This window comes from Phascolarctos cinereus, unplaced genomic scaffold, assembly GCF_003287225.1.
Source record: "Phascolarctos cinereus isolate Bilbo 61053 unplaced genomic scaffold, phaCin_HiC Scaffold_4;HRSCAF=312, whole genome shotgun sequence".
Lineage (NCBI taxonomy): Eukaryota > Metazoa > Chordata > Mammalia > Diprotodontia > Phascolarctidae > Phascolarctos > Phascolarctos cinereus.
In genome coordinates this window covers 327,898,183-327,923,919 of record NW_027555847.1, presented here as the reverse complement: position 1 = coordinate 327,923,919, position 25,737 = coordinate 327,898,183, and the positions used below count along the sequence as shown (strand labels likewise).

Sequence of the window (25,737 nt, the reverse complement as noted above, 5' to 3'; positions counted from 1 at the left end):
CTCTCTTCAGCTTTACCCCCTGGCTTCTTTCAAGTCCCACCTAAAGTCCCACCTTCTATAAGAATCCTCTTTTCATTATTTTTCACTTATACTGTCAATAGCTTGTTTGCATACACTTGTTTTCATATTGTCATTGTCTCTTCCATTAGATTGTGAGCTCCTTGAGAGCAAGGATTGTCATAGTAGGGTCTTAAATGAATATTGATTGATTAACTGACTAACTACCTGGCCTTTAAACTAGAGGTTTGGGCAGTCCAGAGGAAGAAAGAGATAACCCCTTTTTCTGTTTTGCTTCTAATCTCTTAGTGATTACTTTGCCTTGGTTTTAAAGTCAATTTGCCCTAGAATCCTCATTTCACAGCTTTAAACCTCAGGGGTCTTTCTGATCTCAGGCATCCATACCATGCTCAGGCCTGTTGTAGTGTCAACTACACACCAATTTTAGTTTTTATAGATGGTGCTTAGACTACTGGGAAGCAGATTTTCCATTTGTAATATTGTTGCTTTGGAATTAACTTCCACCTTTGCAACTTTGTTTCAGGAAAGTGTTTTCTTTGAACCAATTAATGATGTAAGGTAGGCTATGAAAGGAGCAGTCATTTAGTCAGAATTTCATAAATGATCGCACTTAAAACTGAGAAAGCTTTTCTGTTCTTAGCAGAGGCAAATTATTTGATTCTATGATGGAATTGAGCCCAGGTATAAGGTGATGATAGGAAAAGATGATGGTTCAGAAATGAAGAATGTATCAGTTGCAGTGAAATCTGGCTTCATTTGATTTCTTCAGATAAAGAAAAATGGAAAGCTTTTGGATATTGTGTATGACATTTTATTTTCAACAGTTTTACTTTAGCTTTAAAGTGCATCTATTTAACTTTGCTAATTTTGTGTGATAGTGTGCCATAACACAGAATACATGCCAAAAAAAGAAATCAAATAAGAACAATAAAGCCTATGGCAAGAATAAAAACCCCAAACTTGGATTTCAAAGAAAAAAGAAAATAATGATCAAGAATAGACTAGTGATTTTTTAAACCACTAACATAAATTTAAAAGAAAAAAGAATTGATGATGTTTGCATTTAGGGGAATGAGAATGACAGAATTACTTAGAAGTTTATTCTATTTCTATATTATTCCCATAGTTCTCCTTTAAATGAGGAAGGATCAGCAAATTTTTTTTTAAACCCAAAGACCCTTGTATTGAGAGTTCTGTGGGCCAGTAATTGCACTTAGATTCCTAGGGCCTTGAAGGCCTCCACTCTTTACAAGCCAGATGAATGTGGGAAAATCGATGTGCAAAATACTACGTTAGCTCTTACTAATCATCACACAATGTTGCTGATACTGTATACAATGTTTTCGTGGTTCTGCTCTTTTCACTTTGCATTAGTTCATAAAGTCTTTCCCTGTTTTTCTGAAATGTGCTGTCCATCATTTCTTATTGCACAATAGTATTCCATGACATTCTTATACTACAGCTTGTTCAGCCATTCTGCAATTGATGGGCATCCCCTTAATTTCCAATATTTTACCACCATGAAAATATTTTTGCACAGGTAGGTCCCTCCCCCCCTTTTTAAAAAGTTATTTATTTATTTTTAGTTTTTAACATTCACTTTTATAAGATTTTGAGTTTTAAATTTTCTCCTTCTCCTTCCCCTTCCCCCTCCCCAAGTTGGCTGCATTTGATATAGGTCATACATGTACAATCATATTAAACATATTTCCACCAAATGGTAACATCTTGTGTGGTATATGATGTAAGTATTTCAGACAGAGTTGTGGAATTAAAAATTATTGAGGTGGATTGAGAATTATCAGTTTTTAAAAGGGAACTTCTCTTTGAAGAAACACTTGCTATTAATGAGTCCCAGCCTTTGTCCCTACCCCCCAGAAAAAATGTAAATTCCTTAAGAGTAGGAGCTGCTTTTTGTCTTTGTACCCCTAGCTAGATGTTGCATATACAACTTAACACTTTTTTCTGTATACTACTTAACACTTTTGTAGTACTGAATTTAAGTCAATTGCCTATTAACTATTAGGTTAATGAAATAAATGAAATATTATAGCTCATATTTAGAAAAAAGACACATTTTTAGACAAATTAGCCCATCTGAATATTGGAGGATGAGATCATACCAAGTGTATAGAAAGGTTTAAACAAAGAAAATGCTATACATGCATTTAAAAAATAAGCCAACTGCTCATTTGCCACTGTAAATAGAGGAGAAGGGAAGGATAGGCAGTTTCTTGGGTCACTAAAGAGTAATGGGGATGTAACAAATGCTACGCTTAACTTGGATGACAGAATAATTTAGTAAATGTATTCAGACACCCATGCACTCTCCACAGATCTGTGAGCATCCTAAATATATAACATGCTGCTGTTTGATAGGTGTGTATTTATTAGTGAGAGGACCCTAAAAGGCAATACCCTTCTTACTTGGCAAACTCTTCTGAATGGATCTTTGATACCATCCCCTCTCATCTTCTTCAGCAGATTACTCCCTCTATCTTGTCTTTATTCTCTGTCCAATTTTCAATCTCTTCTTAGCTATTGACTCCTTTCCTTCTTGCTATAAGTATGCCCATGGCTCTCCTGATCTTTAAAAACTCACTTGATCTGGCCATCCCTGCTAGGTGACTTGCTATATCTCTCTTTCCCTTCTTTGCTGAACTCCTTGAGAACACCTGTATGTTAAGTGTTTCTAATTCTTCTTCTCTCACTCTAAACTCTGGATAGTCTGTTTTCTGCTATCAACTGAAATTGCCTTCTCCAAAATTATTGTTTTCTTATCACCAAATCTGATGACCTGTTTTCAGTCCTCATCCTTCTTGATCTTTCTGCAGCACTTGACACTTTTTTCCTTAGGATGCTTTTTACTCTCTAAATTTCATGACACTGCTCTCTCCTAGTTCTTTTTCTATTTGTCCAACCACTCCTCAGTTTCCTGTGCTTGGCCCTCTACTTTTTTCCATCATGTTTTCTCTCATTTGGTGATCTCATCAGTTCCCATCATGTCCATTATCATCTCTATGGTGATGATTCCCAGAGCTATTCATCCAGCTGATGTCTTTCACCTGAATTTTAGTTTCATATTACCATCTCGAACTGGATGTTCTGCAAAACACATCCAAAACAGAACTCATTATTTTTTTCTCCCAAACTTTCCTGTTACTATCAAGGTAACTATCTTCTCAGTCACTCAGGCTTGCAACCTCAATGTCATTTTAGATTCCTTATTCTGATTCACACCATATTTCCTATCTGTTGACAAATCTTACCATTTTTGCATTCTCAACATTTCTCAAATATATCCTCTTCTCTCTGCTCATACAGCCACCACACTAGTTCAGGCCCTTATCATCTCTTGCCTGGATTATAGCAATAGCCTTCTGATTGATCTCCCTGCCTCAAGTCTCTTCCCACTCTAATCTTTTGCTACTCAGTGGTCAAAGTGATTTTCCTAAAGTATAGGTCTGATCATGTCATCTCTTCTCTCCTCTGCCTACCAACTCAGTAAACTCCAGTGACTCCTGATTACCACAGATAAAAAATCCCCTTTTTGGCATTTAAATCTCTTGTCAAGCTGGTCTCTTCCTACATTTCCAAGAGATGTTGTTACTAATGATAAGTAAATATAGACTTTTGTCATACTTGAAAATCAGTTCCATTAAAAAAAAAGGAATTTTGAATAGAAAATAAAATTTATGTAGGATTTTGCCAACCAAATGAACATTGACTAAACTGATCTTATACATTTAATCTTTTCTTTTTTCTGCTACAGGATGAATTTCACTCACGATTGCGTTTTAATCGGAGGGGACTGGTTGCCATGGCAAATGCTGGACCTCATGATAATGGCAGCCAATTTTTCTTTACCTTGGGTCGTGCAGATGAACTTAACAATAAACATACCATTTTTGGAAAGGTCAGTGTTCAGTTCTCATTTCAAAGATCCGCTTTTGTTTCTTATTAAGTTTTATATCTCCAAAATTTTTGGCTTTCTAACATTTGTGAATTGGTTATTGTTTCCTTTTTATTCACCTTTTTTTCCCAATGTTTATCAAATGGTCAAATTCTAACTGCTTATCTTCTAGGCCTGCAGGATTGCTCAGTTCTTTTTACTACATAGAAATTTTGTTGCAGCAAATAAAATTGACAAGTGGCCAGAACTTTTAAGGTTTTTTGCTTCTAAAGGATTTGGGGTTAAATTTTTTTTCTGAAACAGTTATAATCATATGCTACTTGTGATATGATTTAGTCTATTTTCCTAGGTGAATTTTTAGTGATGAAGTACAAGTCTCAACTAAAATCCCATCTTCTTCAGGAAGCCTCTCCCAACTCCTCTCAGTTCTAGTGCCTTCAGTGTGTTAATTTTTTCCCCCTGTTTATCCTATACATAGCTTCTTTGTACATATTTGTTTGCTTGTTGTCTCCCTTATTAGATTGTGAGCTCCTTGAGGGCAGGACTATCTTTTGCCTCTTTTTGTGTCTCCAGCATTTAGCACACTGCCTAGCACATAGTAGGTACTTAATAAATGTTTATTAGCTGATAGAATTTGACTGTTTATAATTAATTTTACTGATAGCATTATTAATGTTTAAAATGGAAGGAACTTTTTTAAAGTTGATTGATATATCATCTTTTCAGCATATTTGGATTCTATTCCAAAATGAATTCTTATTTAGAATTTATTAATCTCTGTATTCTTTGACTGAATTTTCAATAAACTTTTCTTTGAAGTCTCTGAACCACCGTACCAACTTCCATTTCCAGTTTTACAAGAAATTTTAAAAAAAAACCCAAAACCTAGCATTTTAGTTCCATGGGTCAGTAGCTCCCTCTGCTGGTATATTGTGATCCACTTGCCCGTCCTTTGATCAAAACTGGAATCTATGATCATCGTGGAGGAAAGCCATGTAAACACAGTAATTAAAATTAAATTAGAAACCCAAGACAAATGTTAAATGTTTTTAAACTGGAGAACAATGGAAACTCGAAATAAAGTTATCAGTCCTCATGAATATTGCTAGGTGGCCTAGAAGATAAGCAGTTAGAATCTCCTGCTCTGACCACTCTACTGAAGAGGGACTTGAGATTATAGATTTTGGGTGTTTTTTTCCTTTTTTAAAATGCCTATGGTTTGCTAATCCTGTTGGAATATTTGGGATTTCAGTGGTGAACATGAGATCATTGTTATACACTTGAACATCTTGTGTGTACTTTTATAAATTGACTGCTCTAAATCTGCTTTGTGGGACAGATTTTTCTCAGATTCTTAAGCACAAGTTTTTTGATGCATTGAAAAAAGTGCTATTCTAGTCAGGAAACTAATATTAAGTGCCTACTATGTTGCCAGGCAGTGTACTAACCACTGGGACATAAATTCTAAAAAGAAAGGCAGCCTCTGATTTCAAGGTGCTCACAGTCTAATAGGGGAAAGCAATATGTAAAAGAAAGCCAAGGAGGTAGAGAAGAACACACCTGTTGGAGTTGGAGGGGTATAATGGGGAAGTCAAAAAGGTCCAAAATGAGTGCTGCTGGAAAATCCAGGGAGGTCCCAAAGCAAGTGCTGTTGGGTGGGAAATGAGGAGATGTCCAAGATGTCTCCACTTCTCTGAGTTAGTTAGGAGAAGGTCATATTGAAGAGGTCATTTCAATGAAATTATTCCATTTATATATTTTTTCTTTTGAGGAAATAGTTTTGTTTTCCATATTAAATATGCATATACTTCAATGTTTTAATATTAAATACATCTTTTTATTTTAAATATTTGGAAAAACCTTAATCATTATTAACTATATTTTCAATATTTCCATTTGATAGGTAACAGGAGACACAGTATACAATATGCTGAGATTAACAGAAGTGGACATTAATGAAGAAGAAAGGCCACTTAATCCACATAGAATAAGAAATTGTGAGGTGGGTATTCAGGATACTTTTGATGAGGTTTGTACCTTGAATAAATTATCATCAATTTTTTTGAAACCTTTGGTTGAAGTAATAGATGTATGTGCATACATTACATACATATATATTTGTAATATTTCCAGATACTATATATGTATACGATATATGCATGCGTGTGTCTACATGTGCTTGACAATTAGGTGATGAATTCTTTGGTCTGGCCAAATCCAAGAAAAAGAAATGTGCCCCTCTGCTTGTTCGGTGACAGTGGTAGATTGGCAGAACAAAGATGAAGGGGGGCTGAGAATCACATGGTCTTTAAATATCCCCTGACTCTAAAATAGAAGCAAATACGAGTCCACATAAAATTAGGCATGAGACCCACATGAGCCACATCATTCTTTAAGAGAATTCTTAGGTGCAGCTGATTGAGGGATAACAAATAGATCTATAATGAAAAAGGTTTGCCAACATTTCTGTGATGCTCTGTTAATGAAACATGAACCATCACATTTTGATGGTTTCTTTAGTTTCCATTACAAAATATTGAAATTCTCAAATGAATCTCTGATGTCATCATTTAGAGAGTTCCTTCCAGTGGTGCATATTGCAAGTTGTCCATGTCCACCTATCCCATGCTACTCTTTTCATGTTCTCCCAATAGTTTTCTACAGGGGGTCCAGTCTTCCTGGTGTGATGGGAGCCTTTATCACTTTCTCCTCTTATCATGAGGGTACCAGTAGAGCCTTCTGGCTCTCCACTTGTCATTCCATGCTCTTGCCATGTGATTGGCCCATTTTTTCTTCCTGTCATAACATTCCTTAATGATGTTCTTTACTCCTTTAGAGTTGTACACTGGTTATATATTGCATTTTTTTCACACCTACCATATGCGTCACCACTACCCTCTGTAATACTCATCTTTAGTTCTTCAGACATAGTGATTTACCACATCTTGTTTCCATATAGCAACATATACATAGCAGAACACAAAATGAGGATTCTTTGTGAAAGTAGAATCTCTGTCTTTCTCAGTTTGCTTTAGAAAAAGCATAATAAATTCTATACATTACTTTCAGAACTATCTTGCTAGTCTGTGCTTTCCTCTGAGCTTCTTTTCTGCTCTCTTCTGTGCATTTTTAAAGAAATGTTTTAATGGTTCTTTCTTTCCTTTTTTTTTTGGCATCACTATTGCTACCCCATTTTCTGCTGATACATACTCACCCCATTAACTGAGAGAAAGAAAAAAACCCCTTATAACAAGTAAGTGTAGTCAAGCAAAAGAAATCCGCATAAATACTTGTATGTGACCCATAGAAAGTGTGAAGGATGTGAGAACTCTGGATCATCTTACTATGTTAAGTCCTATTCAGATTATTGCTCTATTTACTTCTTGAGTCTATATAAATGTGAAAAAAATGATTTAAAGAGATATAAGACAGATGGCTGGATAATGGAAAAATATTGCACTAGGGAAAAACTGAGAATTAAATAAGGTTGCTTATTTTAAATATTTTAAAATAGCCAAGTCATGTTTTAAATGTTACTTTTCCTAGGTTTTATTTAATCCTTTTGATGACATCATACCAAGAGAGAATAAGAAGCCAAAAAAGGACAAACCAGAAGATGAAGTAAAGAAATTAACAACTAAAGGCACAAAGTAATCACAATATAAGAATTTTACTCAAATGTGAAAAGTACTACTAACTCATCAACTTTCCTAATTTGCGGTAGTTGGTGGAAGACTAGTTTGAATTACTTCAAAATTAGAATTATAGAATGTTTTTAAACGTGGATTGAATGCTTTAAAATATGTAGTTAAAATCCAAGCTTATAAAGTTGCCTAATAGATGTTCTTGAAGAATTTGTTTTAGTGAGTAGATGGTAAAAATTTATAATTTATGACAAACTGTATGTAAAGGGATTCAGGCAAGTTGATTGAAAAGAGTTTGTGCTTTTAATCATTTTTTAGATTTCTTACACAGTGCTGTCTTCATCCTTAATTTACTTAGCAAATCTTTTGGGTTTGTTTCTTTAATCTACATTAAAAAGATAAACTTCCTTCTAGGCCCCATCACAAATTCAGAATAAATGAATTCTAATTATTAGGTTTTATTCTTCTACATGTATTGCAAAGCAAGTTAATAATCTGGCAGATATTAATAGGGATCAAATTGTAAAAGGACTCGTTATTGCATGATAACGTCTTACCTAGCTCAGAATTTAATTTATTTCTTTGCTTCATTCTGGCTAGTGTTATTTGTATGAAATGTCACCATTACTGACATTTGAATTGATTTTTCAGGGGATATTATAATAATTGCAAGTAAATTTTTTCTGACAATAAACAAGAGAGGCCTTCTGGCATAGGAGATGAAAGACCAGTCTCACAGCCAGGAAGAACTATGTTTAAGGCCCAGATTCTGGACAAGTCACTTAACCTCTCATTGCCAAAAGCAACTGTCTTAGATTATATGTTGCTTAATGGTTGCCAAATTGTATCTGGTAAAGGGCATTTCCTTACTGGGAGCTACCCTATGCCAGGGAAATTACAGGCCCAGACTAAATCAGTCAACCTACAAGTTACAGAATTGATGCTTTCACTGCCTCTACAGCTTGCAAAAAGCATTCCCTTCTAATGCTAATGATCTGTCAAGCCTTCTCCATTTCTTTATATCATTTTTCTCTAATAGTTGAAAAAAACAAGTTCAGATGAAAGAATGATAATTGCCATTTATTTTACTTGGTCTTTGAATTACAGAGCATTAACATTAAAAAGAGATGGTCTAATCCAGGGATTCTTAACCATGTTTTGGGTCATGGACCCCTTTGGCAGTCTGATGAAACCTATGAACCCCTTTCAGAATCATGTTTTTAAATGCATATAGTAAAATACGTAGGATTACAAAGAAAACCGATTAGAGTGAAATAAGCATGTAATTTTTTTTCCCATATGAGTTCACAGACCTCCCAGAATCCATCTACAAATCTCTTTAGGGGCTGTGGGCCTCCGGGGTCAAAAACTTCTAGTCGATTTCAACCCCTACATTTCACAAATGAGTGAGCTGAGGGCTAGTGAGCAAAGTAAATTGTTTCAAGTTAGAAAGCCAGTAAGAGGCAAAGCTACCTATGTCTTCTGACTTTTCCAGGGTTTATTCCATTAAACCTAATTGCCTTTCATTTTAGATTGAGGAATTAAGAAAGAAGAATAAGACAATTTTCCTGATTTCCTCCAATATCCATTTTTGCATGGCATTTTTGTTCATATACAATTTTTGCATAGCAGATTTTAATGAGTAAAATGAGATGTTACAGATTATTTTGGTACATAATGTATTGTTTTATCCTTTCGGGGTTTTTAGGGTAGGCATTTGCATATTTTCAAGAATTTCAATTATGTAACTAGCCATTTGGTAAGTTCAGAGATTTTTTAACTCTCTTGGAGTGATGATTATGTCAAAATATCTGATTATGTAGATCCTAGGGTGAATTTTGGTTTGGTTTTTGCAAGTTGAACTAACAACTTGAGAATATCTGTGCTCTGTGGCAAAAGCCTTATTTTTTTGTTTTCATTTAGGAAGTATTTAGTAAAGCAAATTCAGATAATAGTGCATTTCATCAAAATAAGGTATAAGTTTTATTTTTGTCAAATAGCAAGTACATGTTTGCTCTTGAAAATTTAAGTCTGTTTCTTGGCAACGAAAACAAGATACTTTTGAATGCTGTTTTATGAATCTTTTGCTTTTACTAGGAATTTTAGTTTACTTTCATTTGGAGAAGAAGCTGAAGAGGAAGAAGAAGAAGTAAACCGAGTTAGCCAGGTGAAATTGCAATTTGTTTTTTCTTTTGACTCATAATTCTTTTGATAACTTTTGGAAAATTTAAAATCTGTTTAGTCTATCACTTTTCTTTTTTCTTTTCTATCTAGTGAAGCGTCTTAAAGCTAGACACACACACACTGGCTTCTGGCTTTTCAGGAGTGCTGACTTCCAGACTTAGAGCTACAAATTAGGCTAAAATTGTTGGAGATATCACAAAGACCATTTTTTTCCTCCTTGTCCTATTTCCTCTAAAAGGGCAGAGGATAGTGCAGTTCTTAAATTTACCTTAAGAGGTGCATTTCTCAAGTCATTTTCACCTCTGTTCATTCACTCCTTTTAGATAATATGTGAAAATTGACAGCGGATGAAGATTTGGAATTCTAAACTCTATTGGACCTTTTTGAAGAAAAGTTGTGGCTTATGTGGAATTTACATGGGCCTCTTGGTTGGAAGAAAGCTTATCTGTTTAGTATTTGTGCATTTTACTAGATAGCATTGATTTGTATTTTATAAGATTTCTGTACTCTATCCTGCATTATCCTTAGGTATTTTATTTCTTGTATTTATATTGTAATAGAAGCTAGAAAACCTTGTTACTATTTTGAATGTATTTCAGATTCCTTCCTTCAGAAATTGAACTTTTCCAAATTAAAAATGGGAATGATTTGTTCCCTTTGCTTTATTGGTTTTTCTGTTATCACAGGGTGGAGCTTTTGTATGTGTGTGGATGTTTTCTCTCAGTGAAGGTGGCAGAGCCTTTCTTTACAAATTTTTTAACTTTTAGGAAGTTTCTGGAAACACATCTACCTAGATTTCGTCTCTTCCTCCAAAGTCTAACTAATTTAAAACTCCATCTACATTTAACAGAATAACAATTGGTACCAATGTTTGAATTTTTTAATCAATGCCGTTTATAATTTCCCCTTCCTACCATCAAAGATATCATCCATATTTGTCAGTGTATGCCACTTGCCTCCTCTCCGAGCAGATAATCTTGTCCTTACTTCACTGAGAAAATCCACATCATTTCTCATTCTTCTACTCTTCTTCTCAAAATGTCTTCCCTAATTGTTTCTCCTTTGCTCTGGGCTCAGAATTAAGTTGCTCTTCCTGCCAAGGTTTTATTTCTCCTTATCATCTGAATCTAATTGATCCCAATGTCTCTCCCTTGAGGAACAGGCCTCATCATTAATGAATCCTTTCATATCTTTCTCATTTTTCAGTCTATTTACTTGCTTCTTCTATACTTAGTTCTCCCAACCCTTAAAAGAATTTCCACTTGAGCCTAATGTGCACCCAGGCTATTGTCTTGTATTTCTATTTGCTTTCTCTTTTTAGAGGATCATAGATTTCAAGCTGGAAGCAAACTTGAAGAGTTATCTATTCCAACCTCATCATTTTACAGATGAGGAAACTGAGGCCTAAGTTGTGCCTGGAGTGCCCTGCCCAGAGTCACACAATGTAGTGAGTGGCTGAGCTTTGATTTGAACTCGGGTCCCATCACTCTAAGTGCAGTTCAGCATTCATTACCTGTTAAACTCCTAGAAAAAAGTAATCTTTACTATCTACCTTTTGAGATGTGGCTTTCAGCTCTAAAACTGCTCTCTCAATGATCATCAGCTAACATTTTATGTCTAAATTCAGTGACCTTTTCTTAATCTCTGTTCTCCTTGACTTTCTTGCAGTTTTTGATGCTGTTGACCACCTTGTCATATGTACTCTTGTCATCTGTGACACTGTTCTCTTCTGGTTCTCCTTCCTCTCTGCTGGGTCATCGCCGGCTTCCTGTCTTTTAACTGTGGGCGTCCCCAAGGGCTTTATCCTGATCTCTCTTCTCTCAATGATCTCATCTGCTCCCAGATATTCCTGTTCATCGATGATATTGTGCCCACTGCCTCTTCTAAGTGGGGATGTTCTCTAGGGTTCTTTCCTTGTCTCTTGTTCTTCTTTCTTCTTTGATGAGTTTGTCTGCTCCTAGATGATGCTGTGCTTATTGCATAAAGTTGTTGAATAATGCAGAATCTCTTCAGGCAAATTCTTGGCCACTCAAAAGAGACTGACCTGCCAATCCAAGCTTATGGCTCAGACTATGACATGAGTTAGTCTATCAGTACATCTATCTTGGACAGGATAATGGATTTGCAACCTGAATGCTTGTACCAGTGCCCGTGAAATTTTAAAAGGCCATATTGGGCAAGTACTCTGTGGAAGAGAATTTTATCAGAGTCCTGCCGAATACAGAAGTGTGGGTTAGATCTTCAGCTTTCGATCTGTGATGAGATCTCTGATCCATTGAAATATTGAGGCGTAATAACGTGAGGCAGAAGGGAATTTTTACATGAAACTTTATTAATCAGTAGGTCTTTTAAAAAATTCATTTCTGTAAGCTTAAATCACACATTTGAAATTTAATAACTTCAATATGAAAGTTAATTTCATTCATTTAAAAATACTTTTAATATAAAAAATTTTTGTAGGCAATTATTTTTCGGAATTGACCTCACTAAAAAATTAACTTGTATTTTCTTTTACTTTGCTATAACAGCATGTGTTTTGGAAATGGAACTTATCTGCTTTTTCCTGCTGCACTTGGTTACTGTTCCATGAAATGGAAAAAAAATATATATATATATATATACACTTAAGATCTACTGAATATTGTACACAGTGTGCTATAAAAGCAATTTGTCCCAACTAAGCTTAAAGGGGATAAGAATGCTACTATGTATGACATGTTACTTCCAAACTCTAGAACATTTTTTTCTTTCTTAAAAATACGAAAAATTACTATAATCTATTGAAAGATTGAATACAATTGTTCTTCTTCAATGAGGATATTAAAAGCCAGTGTTCTAGCAAGTAATTGGCTTGACAACTCATCATGTTATCCTATGTTATGTTTCATTGTCATAAAAACTGGTGAAAAGGCACTGTGCAAGGGAAAGCGTTATTATGAATTATTTTATTATTTTGATACTAGTCACAATTAATAGAAATTTAATGGAAAGCTAGAGGTAGCAACTAGAAAGTATGTGGTATAAGAGAAGGAAAATATTCTTGGGTGGAATATTTTCTCAAGGGATGGATGATAGGATGAATTGATATAATACTGTATATTTTCTCTCTGTAACCACCACAGAAACATGAGGTTTTGTGTGTATATGTGTGGGTATGTGTGTATATGTACAGTAAAAGATAGTCAGTTGGAGAGAAGTTCTGCTTGAATTTGTGAAAAGTCTTAGGAATGTTTTAAAAAGAAATTGAGCTATATTCTTTTTCAGGTAGCTATGCTAAAAATATCTAGACTAAACTAAGTGTTAGCTTCAATGAATCACTTTTGTCTTTGTACTCCCAGTGCTTCTCATAAAGTAGATTAGTTGTAAATGATTACTTAATCTTTTGGAGTTGGTTAAAAATGTTTTTTAATTAATCTCATTTAAAATTCTTTGCTGACATTAAGATTACATTATTTAGACATAAATGGATATTTCAGAACAATTTGAGATGACTTTATTTCATTCTTTTACTTAGGAAGTTCATTTTTTCATCAGTGGTTCAGCGGTAAACCTCTGCCCACTGACCCTGTTTAAACGATCACAAATTAAGAATGAATAAAGCTTGAACTCGACTTTACTGTATAAAAATAAGAAAGATGATATAGGGATATTCAGCATTTTGTTGCAGAGACTTCTTCATCTGATTCTGTCAAATCATAATTTGACTTCCTTTACCTTTGAGTTCCCTGAGGTTTTTTTCATTCTTTACTCAGTTCTTCTCTACTGTCTCACAAAGTTTTTGTATAGAATATTATAGAGATCATTTCATCCAACCTCATCGTTTTACAAATGAGAAAACTGAAGTTCTAAGACATTGTGACTTGTCAAATGAATCTGATTTCCATTATTTTTTTTAGTAGTCTTACTAAACGAGTACGTTAGGGGAATGCAATAAACATATACTTGACTTCATAAAGAATTTGGCAGTGTTTTTCGTGACAGTCTTATAAAAAAAAGAGAAATGTGCTTAAATAATACGATAGGTTGGTTTTATTAGCAGGAAGCAATGTGGCACACAGAGGAAGCTTGGTGTGGTTTATATAAAACAGCAACACTGGGCTTGGAGTAACAATTATTGGGATTAGAAAATCATTAACTAGGTGGCTAAGAATCAATCTCTCATACTTTCTGATCTTCAGGTCCTTCATTTCTAAAATGGAGTTGGTAATATTTACCATTAGCTGTGAATATGAACTATCATTTCAATTCAAACATTTATCAGGTACCCTGCTTGTATAATCAAGAAGTATTTTTAAAAATTATAATAGGCAAAAATGCAGGCTTTAGAGTCAGGAAGATCAGGGTTCAAATCATCTCTGACATTATTAACTGTGTGACCTTGGACAGGTCATTTAACCCATATACCTTAGGCAATTCCCTAAGACTTTAACTACTAAATCATAGATAGGTTATGATCTGCTTTGGTTCAGGGAATTTGCAGAAGAACTTCCTAGTGTAGGACTCCCTATTATTGGTGAAATTATAGCTTATGCATATAAAGCTTTGTGCTAGGCGCTGGGAACACAAAGGAAAAAAAAGTACGAAATCCTTATCATCCTTAGAGCCTCCATCTATTAGGAAAGAGCAGATGAGAAGCTAGAGGCAGCTAGGTGGTTCGGTGGATAGAGCCCTGGGCCTGGAGTCAGGAAGACCTGAGTTCAAATGTGGCTTCAGACATTTACTAGCTGTGTGACCCTGGGCAAGTGATTTAACTTCTGTTTGTCTCAGTCCACTGAAGAAGAAAATGGTAAACCACCAGTATTTTTGCCAAGAAAATCCCGTGGAGGGTATGGTCCATAGGGTCACAAAAAGTCAGACACAACTGAACAACAAGAAGATGGAAAATTATGCTATCTATTCAGATTCATTTAATATGTTGGGGGAAGGAGAAATCTAGAAAAAATGTTCTCAGGAAAACTGTGAGAGGCTAGGTAATTGAACTAAAGTCCTTTGATTGAATGATGTGCTGCAGAGCCCTACCTTGACCCTGGTTAACATTTTTGTCAGTGACCATTCTTTAGCTAGTGTACAACATGAGAGAGATCAGAATGGGGTGACTTAGTCAGAGAAAGTTTGGGGGGGTCTTAAAAGAAATGTTAAACATTGATCATTGTTGATTAGAAAGGGATTAGGCGGGGAAAGTGATATGAAGAATACTGAAGATTTTGTTTTTTCATTATCTTAGACAGATATACATATGTATGTGTATGTATATCTACATACATATATGTCTATACATCTATAGCTACACATCCACACACATATACATATGTGTATATATGTATATATACATACAACTTATAGTTGTAAACATACAGGCATACCTTGTTTTATTATACTTAGCTTTACTGCACTTCACAAATATCATGGCTTTTTACAAATTAAAGGCTTGTGGCAATCCTTCATCAAGCAAGTCTATCAGTGCCATTTTTCCAATAACGTTTATTCACTTTGTGTCTCTGTGTCACATTTTGGTAATTCCCATAATGTTTCAAACTTTTTCTGTATTGTATCTATTATGGTGATTTGTGATCTGTTATCAATGATCCTTGATGTTACTATTGTAATTGTTTTGGGGAGCCACAAATCATACCCATATAAGATGGCAAACTTAATTGATAAACGTTGTATGTGTTCTGAGTGCTCTACCAACCTGCCATTCCCCTCTCTTTCTCCCTCTCCTCAGGCCTCCCAATTCCCTGAGACACAACAATGTTGAAATTAGGCCAATTAATAACCCTACATTGATTAATCAATAACCCTGAGTGTTCAAGTGAAAGGAAGAGTCAATTGATATGGCAAACTTCATTGCTGTTTTATTTTAAGAAATTGCCACAGTCATCTTAGCCTTTAGGAACCATCCCCTTGATCAGGGAGCAGCCATCAAATTGAGGCAAGACTTCAACCAGCAAAAAGATTATGACTTGCTGGAGGCTCAAGTAATGGTTAACATTTTTGGCAATAAAGTATTTTTTAAGTAAGATATGTACATTGGTTTTTTAGACATAGTATTCTTGCACACTTAATAGACTAGAGTATAGGGTAAAACACAACTTTTATATGCACTGGGAAGCCAAAAAATTTGTGTGACTTTCTTTATTGTGATATTTGCTTTATTGTGGTGATCTTGAACCGAACCTGCAATATCTCTAAGGTATGGCTATATTGTGTATGTTTTAAATAGCATATTTTACATATATACACCAATATACATATATACATATATATTTACAACTATAAGTATTTTATTTATGTAGCACCTTATGATTTGCAAAGTGCTTTCATATCCTTCATCTCACTTGACCCTTACAATGACCCCTGAAGTAACAGGAAAATAATAGTAAATCTATTTTTTTATACAAACTTGGAAACAGACTTTGAAAGATTAAATGTATTTCCTGAAAGTCACATGACTGCTGGTAGAGCTGGTAATAGTGGCTGGTGAAGTATTGCCTTTTCCACTATACCATGCTGCATTTTAGTGAACGTTTTTTCATTTTTTCCACTATTTAGTATTGCATAAATATAATTAGAAAATAATTCAATGATAATTAATCTGTCTGTTCATCACTACCAAGTCTAAGCATGGGTTTAAAATTATCTTTTATACCTAAATCCATTGTATTTTTCAAGTTCCCTTCTAATGTTAGCCAAGATGTATTTTCTTACCATTGATCAGACCATATCTGGTCACTGCAGAACAACCTAGATGAGGTCCGAGACATGGCACCAAGAAGCTGGCCATTGCATACTGGTTTGCTTTCCTCATGCCAGAGTGGAATTCCAGATTTGGATTCCCAGGACCTGGTTCAACTTCTGGCTCTGTGACTCTGGGCAAATCATCCAGCTGTTCTGGACTTTAGTTTCCTCATCTGTAATGAAGAAGTGGGGCTTTATGATCTCTGAGGTTCTTTCTAGGACTAAATATATGATCCAATGATCCTAATTATTCTAAGATCAGTTACTAAAGCATGAAAAGATGGTAGTAGATGTAGGTATGTTAGTGTAAGGAGTACATGTACTAATGAATTGAAATAAGTATTGAGGAATAATGCCATATTTTCAAATAACTGTGTAAAATGAAGTAGTTCTTTTGAAATTATTGCAAAGTAGATAGTTATTGATTAGATCAATAAAATGTCCAGAATTTATTATCCCAAAGAATTTAACTTTCACATTTAAAATTAATATCCATTAAGTATTTATTAAACACCTAATATATACCAGGCATTATATATTTGGGCAGCTGTGCTAACTGCCACCCCTTTCTGCTACTGGCTTATCTCCTTATTGATTTATCTCTTTCTGGGTTCAAAGGCAATATAGTAGATTGCTCTGTAATATTCTCAGTCAAATACCAAAATTGCCAAAACTCTTTCTGTAACGACTGTGGTCCCTGCTCTAGAGTAAAATCAGGGAAATTCTTTTTTTCCCTCCATGGAATAGTTTCCCTTCTCTCAGTCTTGAACCACAAACATACTGTTAGACAAAATCACTGTTAATGTCTGCGTAATTTATTAGCAAGCTTAGGTAATTTAGAAATACAAATAAACATTTAAACAAGGTTTTGAAGGCTATGTTACTTCTTTCTCTATCTTCTACTCCTTCCTTCTAGCCATTCTGAGAGGGATTTTTGAAGATGGAGAATGAGATTTAATTCTGGTTAGAAATTTCCCCAGCATTGTGCTCTGGGAAAACAGGGTAAAGATAGGAACCCTCAACTGGACTTTGTCACTCTTGTTCTTGCTGGTTAGAGGGCAGAATTGTTTTTGTGGTGCAGTTTTGTGAAAGCCCTCAGTATGGTTAGGCAAGGGAGACTCTGTGGACTTAGCATGCATTTTTCTGACTCTGGGTTGATGTTTTGGGGTTGCAGGTGCCTTCAGGAATCCAAAGAAGCAGGAAAGTATTTCCCTAGTGGGTACAGCTTCAGTACAGTATTATGTTTGCTGGCCAGAGCATCATTAAAAAGAATTGATAATATGGAAGCAGAAGAGTATGATTGCTACAAAGGAGTGAGAATCCAAGGATAAATGATTTGTCAAAGAAGCTGTCAGGAAGGACGATATTTATTTGGATTTATAGGCTCTGTTATGTTTATTTAAAAATCAGTTTTATTACTTTAGAGGTATGAGGGGGATCAGGAAAAGTTTCATTTAGAAAATGGTACTTGAACTGCATCTTGAAAGAAGGTATTGTTTGATTCAGAGATGAAGAGGTAGTGCATTCCAGCCAAACATGGGACATGGCCAATGCAAAAGCACAGCGATGGAGGTGGCATGCCGTGCATGAGGAATAGGGAAGAGGCCAATTTGGCTGCATCTTAAAATGTGGGAAGGGGAATAATGTATAATGAAGCTGGCAAGAACTTGGAGTCAGGTTGTGAACAGCTTTCAAAGCCAGAGGACTTTGTTATCCTAGAGATGTTCAAGGTCATCCAACTACTAAGTGACAGAACTAAGATTTGAAACCAGGTCTCTTTTGATGACAAGTCCAACACTCTTGGGACCATACCATGCTATGCTTTTGGTGGTAAACTCTGCTCCATTCATAATATAATTTTTATTAAATCTTACTTTTCAGAGCATGAAGGGAAAAAGCAAAAGTAGTCATGACTTGCTCAAGGATGATCCACATCTCAGTTCAGTTCCAGTTGTTGAAAGGTTAGTTATCACACTGGTGCAATGTCAAGTTCATGTATGTGTGGGGTTTTTTTTTGGGGGGGAACGACATATGTTGCTTGCAGTATTTAAATTCCCTTTTTGTAGTGTCATTGATCTCTCAAGTGTACGTAATCTTAAATTTTGTTTTCTTCACTTATCGGCAGTTCATCAAACTTGTGTTTGAATTTCAAATTGGAGAGAAAAACCTCCTAAACTCTCTCCTTCTGTTATTATTGCTATTGAACTCACAAAACAAATTGTTTTAATTTTAAAGCTTTGTAAAATGTTTTCTTTATTCAGCGTTTTCTTCAGAAATTTGATGTTTAATTAAAATCTGGTTTGCTGCAGTGGTGATGTAGTTGAACTAAATTTTTCATAAAAATTGTTTCAGCTATATTAGTGTTTTCATTAAAGTATAACGCTTGAATCTCTCTTCTAAGAACAAGCAGTCATGTTTTGGTCTAAACCATTGAATATTATTTTTTGCCCTCTGGAGTACAACAAATTATGGTCTGTGTTGCTTCCCTTTGGGGATGAAGGATAGCTTTTGATTAGGTTCTCTCTGATTAGCTGGTACTTGATTAGTTGAATGACTATTCAGTCTATTTTTCTATGTCAAATTCTTTTCACATCTTACTTTGGTGATCCTGTTAAATGCAGTCTTCCCTAATAGGTACTGTGCTTTTATTCAGACTGTTCATTGGGTTGTGGCCCAAGAAATGCTGGAACTTAAGCATTTAGGCTACAGTTGAGAGAGGGAGTAAAGTGCTAGTTTCTTAAGGTTAACACATTTTAAAAAGTCTTACTTGGAGCAAAACATTTAAGAATATGTGAATCGAAAGAATATTCTTTAACTAGAATTGATACAATAGGAGCTCTTTCCAAAGATTTTTCAACATGTTGACATTAGAAATGTCCTGGACCCTCAGTCTGGTTCAGTAACATAATAAATCTGTTTTACAGTTTCTTTCTCTTCTCACAAGTCAGCAAGCTTCATTTGTGTGAGTAAAGAGTGACCACCATTGAACAGTAATAACTTAATGAAGCTTCTTTAATTGTGTATCAGTTTTGGCATGCGTATTCAAAAACAAGACCCAAGTAAAATGAGTATGGTTGATCTGATGTGTCTGGAAAGTAGGCTGTACTTTTTTCATTTGTTTAGTATTTTTATTAATTTCAGGGAGAATCTGAAATTTATGTGTGTCTTCTATTTCCTTTTAGTGAAAAGGGCACAGATTCAATGACAGGAGATTCAGATGATGTGAGTAATAACTTTTTTATAAAGAGTTTTGCACTGTTTGTAGATGGCTTAAATTTCAAATGTAATTAATTTTGTAATATTAATGTAAATGTCCATGGTTAGATGTTTTACATGAAGTATTTGTAAAATGTATGTGAGAAATAATAGCTTCAGTATTTTTTCTTTGAGCTATTATTCTACTTGCATACACACAGTTTTGCATTTTAGGTTTGTCACCCAGGAGTTTATTAAGATTTAAATTTTAAAAATAAGTTGGTGATGACCATATGACTAAAAAACTGTAAAGGTCATTTTTCTTTTAATATGTGAATAGGCAAGGCCCTTTAAGTCAGTGAAATGTAGCTATTTAACAAGTAGAGAATTCTTTTGTACCTGAGCAGGAAGTATCAATTATATATTCTTAGAAGGAAAAGCTTTGTCTTTTTTTTCTTTATATCATTCATCAACAGTTTCTAGCACAGTGATGCAATCATAATAGATCAGTGAATGTTTGTTAAATGAATGAACATGTGTTTTGTGGCCAGCAGTGAAACACCATAACCTCTATTCATTAAAAACAATTTATTGGAAAAATGTTATACAACATACATAAGAAATGAATAGTGTGTAAAATATTTATCTTTTTTCTCAGTGCTTGTTGGGGTAATTGTTACCTACGCAGATATTAAATTGTATTCTCTAGAATGAAGATGAATGTGAAGAAGATGAAAATGATAGTGATGAAAAGAATCTAATGAAAGAGCGAATTGCCAAAAAATTGAAAAAGGATAGAAGTGAAAATGTTAAATCTGCTAAAGAAATAGATAAAGAAATAGAGAAGAAATCACCTAGCCGCAGGTAAGTCAAACATGTTTATGATTTCAGTATATCTTTGAGGAAACCTCATTCTCTTTCTCTGACGACATTTTAAAATAAAGCTGCATACATTGCAGCTGTAATGAAAATATCTTATTTTAATGATTGGTCATTCTTTGCCTTGCCTGCTTACATGTGTGTACAGTCTCAATGAGAAGTTATATATGTTGTGCGAATTTAGTGCTTGTACACTATATTGTCAATCAATCAATATTTATTAAACCCTTTACCCCACACAATACAAAATTAAGACCAAAGACCAAGACAAAAAAAAACCATAAAAAACCCTTGTTACAAACAAGAATAGTTGAACAAAATGAAGCCACACAGTGGCCTTGTCCAAAAATATGTTTCTTTGTGCACCTTGAGTACAACAATGCTCTGTCAAGAAGTAACATGCTTTATCCTGTATTCTCTGGAGACATAGTTGGTGATACTACATTGAAGAGAGTCCTTAAATCTTTTAGAGTTGGTTTTCTTTACAACGTTATTGTAGTTGTATACATTGTTCTTCTGTTTTCTGCACTTTACTCTGCATTAGTTCATAGTATCCTGGATTCTCTGAAATCATCTCTTTTGTCATTTTACCACTCGCTAATATTCTAACTACATTTATATTCCAGGATTTCTTTATTCATTCCAAAATTAATAGGTACTACTTCAGATTCTAATTTTTTCTTTTTTTCCCTTTAACTCACCACTTCAAGATCAAGAAGTTTGTTTTGCTTACAGCTTTCTTTCCCTGGTGTTATCTATCGTATTGCCCTGCTTCCCCGTTTGTTTCCCTGTTGAATTTGATATATTTCTGCATTAAAATATTTGTATATGTGTGTTCAACCCTTCTTTTTTCATTTCAGATAAGAGTGAGTCTCATCTAATGCCCATTCCCCCTCCTCGTTCCTCCATGTTTCTATACTCTTCTTACTTACTCCAATTATGAAAAATAGCAAGTTCTACTCTCATTTTTCTCCTTTCTCTACAGTATTATTTTTACTTTCCCTTTTTTTTCCCCTTTGGAAACTGTCAAAACAGAATCAAAACAGAACCAATCTACTGTCAGGTCCTCTTTTTTCCTTGTTTAACTCCCTAAATACCCTTTGAAGACATTAAAGTTCTGAAGGGACAATTGTTACTTCCCGCCCTACCTTTCCAGTATTCTTACACCTTATACCTTTCCACATTCACTTCAATCCAGGGACACTGGCCTTTTAGCTGTTCCTTGCACGTGACACTCCATCTCCCAACTCCATGTATTTGCATCGGCCATCTCCCATGACTGAAAATCTCTCCCTCCTCAACTCCCTTACTAGTGTCCATGAATTCTTTTAAGTCTCAAAGTTCCATCTTCTGCAAGAAGCCTTTCCCACTCCCCCTAATTTATAATACTTTCCCTTTGATGATTATCTCCAATTTATCCTCTATATATTTTGTTTGTACATAGTTCTTTGCAAATTGTTTCCATCATTACACTGAAGGTTCTTGATAGCAAGGACTGTCTTACCTTTCTTTGTATCCCTTGTGTTTCACACAGTGCCCATCACATAGTAGGTGCTCAATAAGTGATAGTAAACTAGCTACATCATCATACAACACCTTCCAAATTCCCAAATAAATTTAGCTTTCTAGATTTCTCTGGACTGTTGTTTGTATTTCAGAGTTCCTACTTAGCTTTTATCTTTACATCAGAAAGGCTTGAAAGTTCTCTAGTCCATTTTCCCCCTTGTAGGATTATATCAAGTTCTACAAAGTAAGTTATTCTTGTTATAAGTATATTTTTTGCCTTTTGAAATATTGTATTCCCAGTTCTCCTCTGATTTTTAAAATTTATTTATTTATTTTTAGTTTTCAGTATTCACTTAAACAAGATTTTGAGTTCGAAATTTTCTGCCCATCTCCTCCCTCCTCCCACCCCAAGATGGTGTGCATTCTGAATACCCCTTCCCCTAATCTGCCCTCCCTTCTATCTCCCCCACCCCTTTATTCCCTTCCCCTTCTGTTTTCCTGTAGGGCAGGATAGATTTCTCTACCCCATTGTCTGTATATTTTATTTCCCATCTGCATGTGAAAACAATTTTTAGCATTTGTTTTTAAAACCTGGGGTTCCAAATTTTCTCCCTTTCTCCCTCATTGAGAAGGCAAGAAACTCGATATGGGTTATACATGTGTAGTCATGCAAAACACTTCCGTAGTAGTCATGTTGTGAAAAACTAACTATATTTCCCTTCATCCTATTCCGCCCCGCATTTATTCTATTCTCTGTTTTGACACTGTCTCTCCTCAGAAGTGTTTGTTTCTGATTACCCCCTCCCCCAGTCTGTCCTTCCCTCTGTCATTCCCCTCGCTTTCTTATCCCTTTTCCTCCTATTTTCCTGTAGGGTAAGATAGATTTCCATACCCAATTGAGTGTGTGTGGTATTTCCTCCTTAAGCCAAATCTGATGAGAATAAGATTCACTCATTCCCTCTCCCCTGCTTCCGCTCTACTGGAAAAGCCTTTTCTTGTCTATTTTATGTGAGATAATTTACCCCATTCTACCTCTCCCTTTCTCCTTCTCCCGGTATAATCCTCTCTCACCCCTTAATTTTATTCTCCAGATATCACCCTTTCATTTTCAACTCACTCTGTACCATCTATCTATCTATCTGTCTGTCTATCTATCCATATAATTGTTTTTTCCCTCCAACTACCCTAATACTGACAAAGGTCTCATGAGTTACAAATACCATCTTTCCATGCAGGAATGTAAGCAGTTCAACCTTAATAAGTCCCTTATGATTTCTCTTTCCTGTTTACCTCTTCATGCTTCTTTTGAGTCTTCTATTTAAAAGTCAGATTTTCTATTCAGCTCTGGTCTTTTCATCAGGAATTCTTGAAAGTCCTCTGTTTCACAGAATATCCATTTTTTCCCTTGAAGGATTATACTCAGTTTTGCTGGGTAGGTGATTCTTGGTTGTAATCCTATCTCCTTTGCCCTCTGGAATATTATATTCCAATCCCTCCATTCCCTTAAGGTAGAAGCTGCTAAATCTTGTGTTATCCTGATTGTGTTTCCATAGTACTTGAATTGTTTCTTTCTGGATGCTTGCAATATTTTCTCCTTGACCTAGGAACTCTGGAATTTGGCTGTAATATTCCTAGGAGTTTTCCTTTGGAGATTTCTTTCAGGAGGTGATTGGTGGATTCTTTCCATTTCTACTTTACCCTCTAGTTCTAGAATATCTGGCCAGTTTTCCTTGATAATTTCTTGAAAGATGATGTCTAGGCTCTTTTTTCAAAAACTGACTTTCACATAGTCCAATAATTTTTAAATTTATCTCTCCTGGATATATTTTGCAGGTCAGTTGTTTTTCCAGTGAGATATTTCATGTTGTCTTCTATTTTTTCGTTCTTTTGGTTTTGTTTTACAATTTCTTGATTTCTCATAAAGTCACTAGCTTCCATTTGCTCCATTCTAATTTTTAAAAAAGTATTTTCTTCAGTGAGCTTTTGGACTTCCTTTTCCATTTGGCCAATTCTGCTTTTGAAGGCATTCTTCTCCTCATTGGCTTTTTGACCTCTTTTGCCATTTGGGTTAGACTATTTTTTAAGGTGTTATTTTCTTCAGTATTTTTTTTTTGGTCTCCTTTAGCAAGCTGTTGACTTGTTTTTCATGATTTTCTTGCATCACTCTCATTTCTCTTCCCAGTTTTTCCTCTACTTCTCTTACTTGCTTCTCAAAATCCTTTTTGAGCTCTTCCATGGCCTGGGACTGATTCATATTTTTCTTGGAGGCTTTGGATGTAGGAACTTTGACTTTGTTGTCTTCTTCTGGTTGTATGTTTTGATCTTCTTTGTCATCAGAGTAAGATTCTGTGGTCTGACTTTTTTTTGTGCAGCTTCTTCATGTTCCCAGCCAATTACTTGAGTTTTAAACTCTTACTTTTTTTTTGGGGGGGGGGCTAGGCAATGGGGTTAAGTGACTTTCCCAGGGTCATACAGCTAGTAAGTATTATGTGTCTGAGGCCGGATTTGAACTCAGGTCCTCCTGAATCCAGGGCTGGTGCTCTATCCACTGCGCCACCTAGCTGCCCCCAAGTTTTAAACTCTTTGTTAAGGTAGGGGTCTGCTTCCAGTATGGAGAATGTACTGTCCAAAGCTTTGGGGGTTTTGTGCAGCTGTTTTCAGAGGTATTTCTAGGGGACCTGTAAATTTTCAGTTCTTCTAGGATGCTATGATCAAGGGCGAGGTGTTTACTGTTTTTCTGGCCTGTGCTCTGGTTTATGAGTAACCACAAGCACTCTTTTCTGTCTGGGAACTGTGAGGAGGATTCTCTCTTTACTGTCACTATAAGCTCCACCATGCCAACACTCCTCCTCATGCCAGGACTACCGCCCAGAACTGAGCCCCAGCTCCAGGTACGGGGAAAGCAAGAGAATACTTCCTCAGCACCAGCAAAGAGATCCCTACAATCCCCCTCTGATCTGCTACTTGATTCCCCCTCAGTCTGTGAGCTGAGAGCTCTGGAAGCAGCCGCCAACCCAGCGCTGCTCTGGGACTGGGGCTGGCACCAAGCTTCTCTCTCACTGTGGTCATAGAACTTTCCTACTGTCCTTCTAAGTTGTCTTTGGTGTTTGTGGGTTTAGAAGTCTGGAAACCACCACAGCTGCCTGCAATTCAGTCCTCTGAGGCCTGCTCCAGGTTCGCTGAGGCCTGGTCTTCGCCTGTACACCAATGCTGAACTGCATTCCTCTCCCAGCCTGGCACAAAAAACCTTTCCAATCAACCATCCAGGTCGTCTGGGGTTGGAAATTTGTTTCACTCTTCTTTTTGGGTATTCTTCTGCTCTAGAATTTATTTAGAGCCATTCTTTATAGGTATTTGGAGGGGCTTGGGGGAGAATTCAAGCAAGTCACTACTTTTACCCTCTCCTCTGATTTTTAGTAGAAGCTGTCAAGTCCTGTGTAAAGCTGACTGTGGTTCCTTGGTACTTGAACTGCTTCTTTCTGGATGCTTGTACTTTTTCTTTGATATGGGGGCTCTGAATTTTGACTAGTCCCTTCTTGGGAGTTTTCATTTTGGGGTTGTATCGAAGAAAAAATAGGTAAATTATTTCTATTTTCACTGTTCTCAGATTCTAGTATATCTGGGCAGTTTCCTGATGAATTCTTGAAATAGGTTGTTCAG

The 25,737-nt window shown here is 35.5% G+C and overlaps 1 protein-coding gene across 1 annotated transcript in view; it reads left to right on the top strand.

The window, feature by feature from the left end:
- CWC27 (CWC27 spliceosome associated cyclophilin) overlaps positions 1 to 25,737 on the top strand; it is a 265,435-nt gene that overhangs the window by 16,627 nt on the left and 223,071 nt on the right. The window contains exons 4-10 of the mRNA XM_021007224.2: positions 3,791 to 3,934; positions 5,835 to 5,933; positions 7,478 to 7,581; positions 9,673 to 9,742; positions 18,379 to 18,458; positions 19,680 to 19,719; positions 20,402 to 20,556. Coding sequence (XP_020862883.1) covers positions 3,791 to 3,934; positions 5,835 to 5,933; positions 7,478 to 7,581; positions 9,673 to 9,742; positions 18,379 to 18,458; positions 19,680 to 19,719; positions 20,402 to 20,556 — 692 coding nt within the window. The remainder of the gene's footprint in view (positions 1 to 3,790; positions 3,935 to 5,834; positions 5,934 to 7,477; positions 7,582 to 9,672; positions 9,743 to 18,378; positions 18,459 to 19,679; positions 19,720 to 20,401; positions 20,557 to 25,737) is intronic.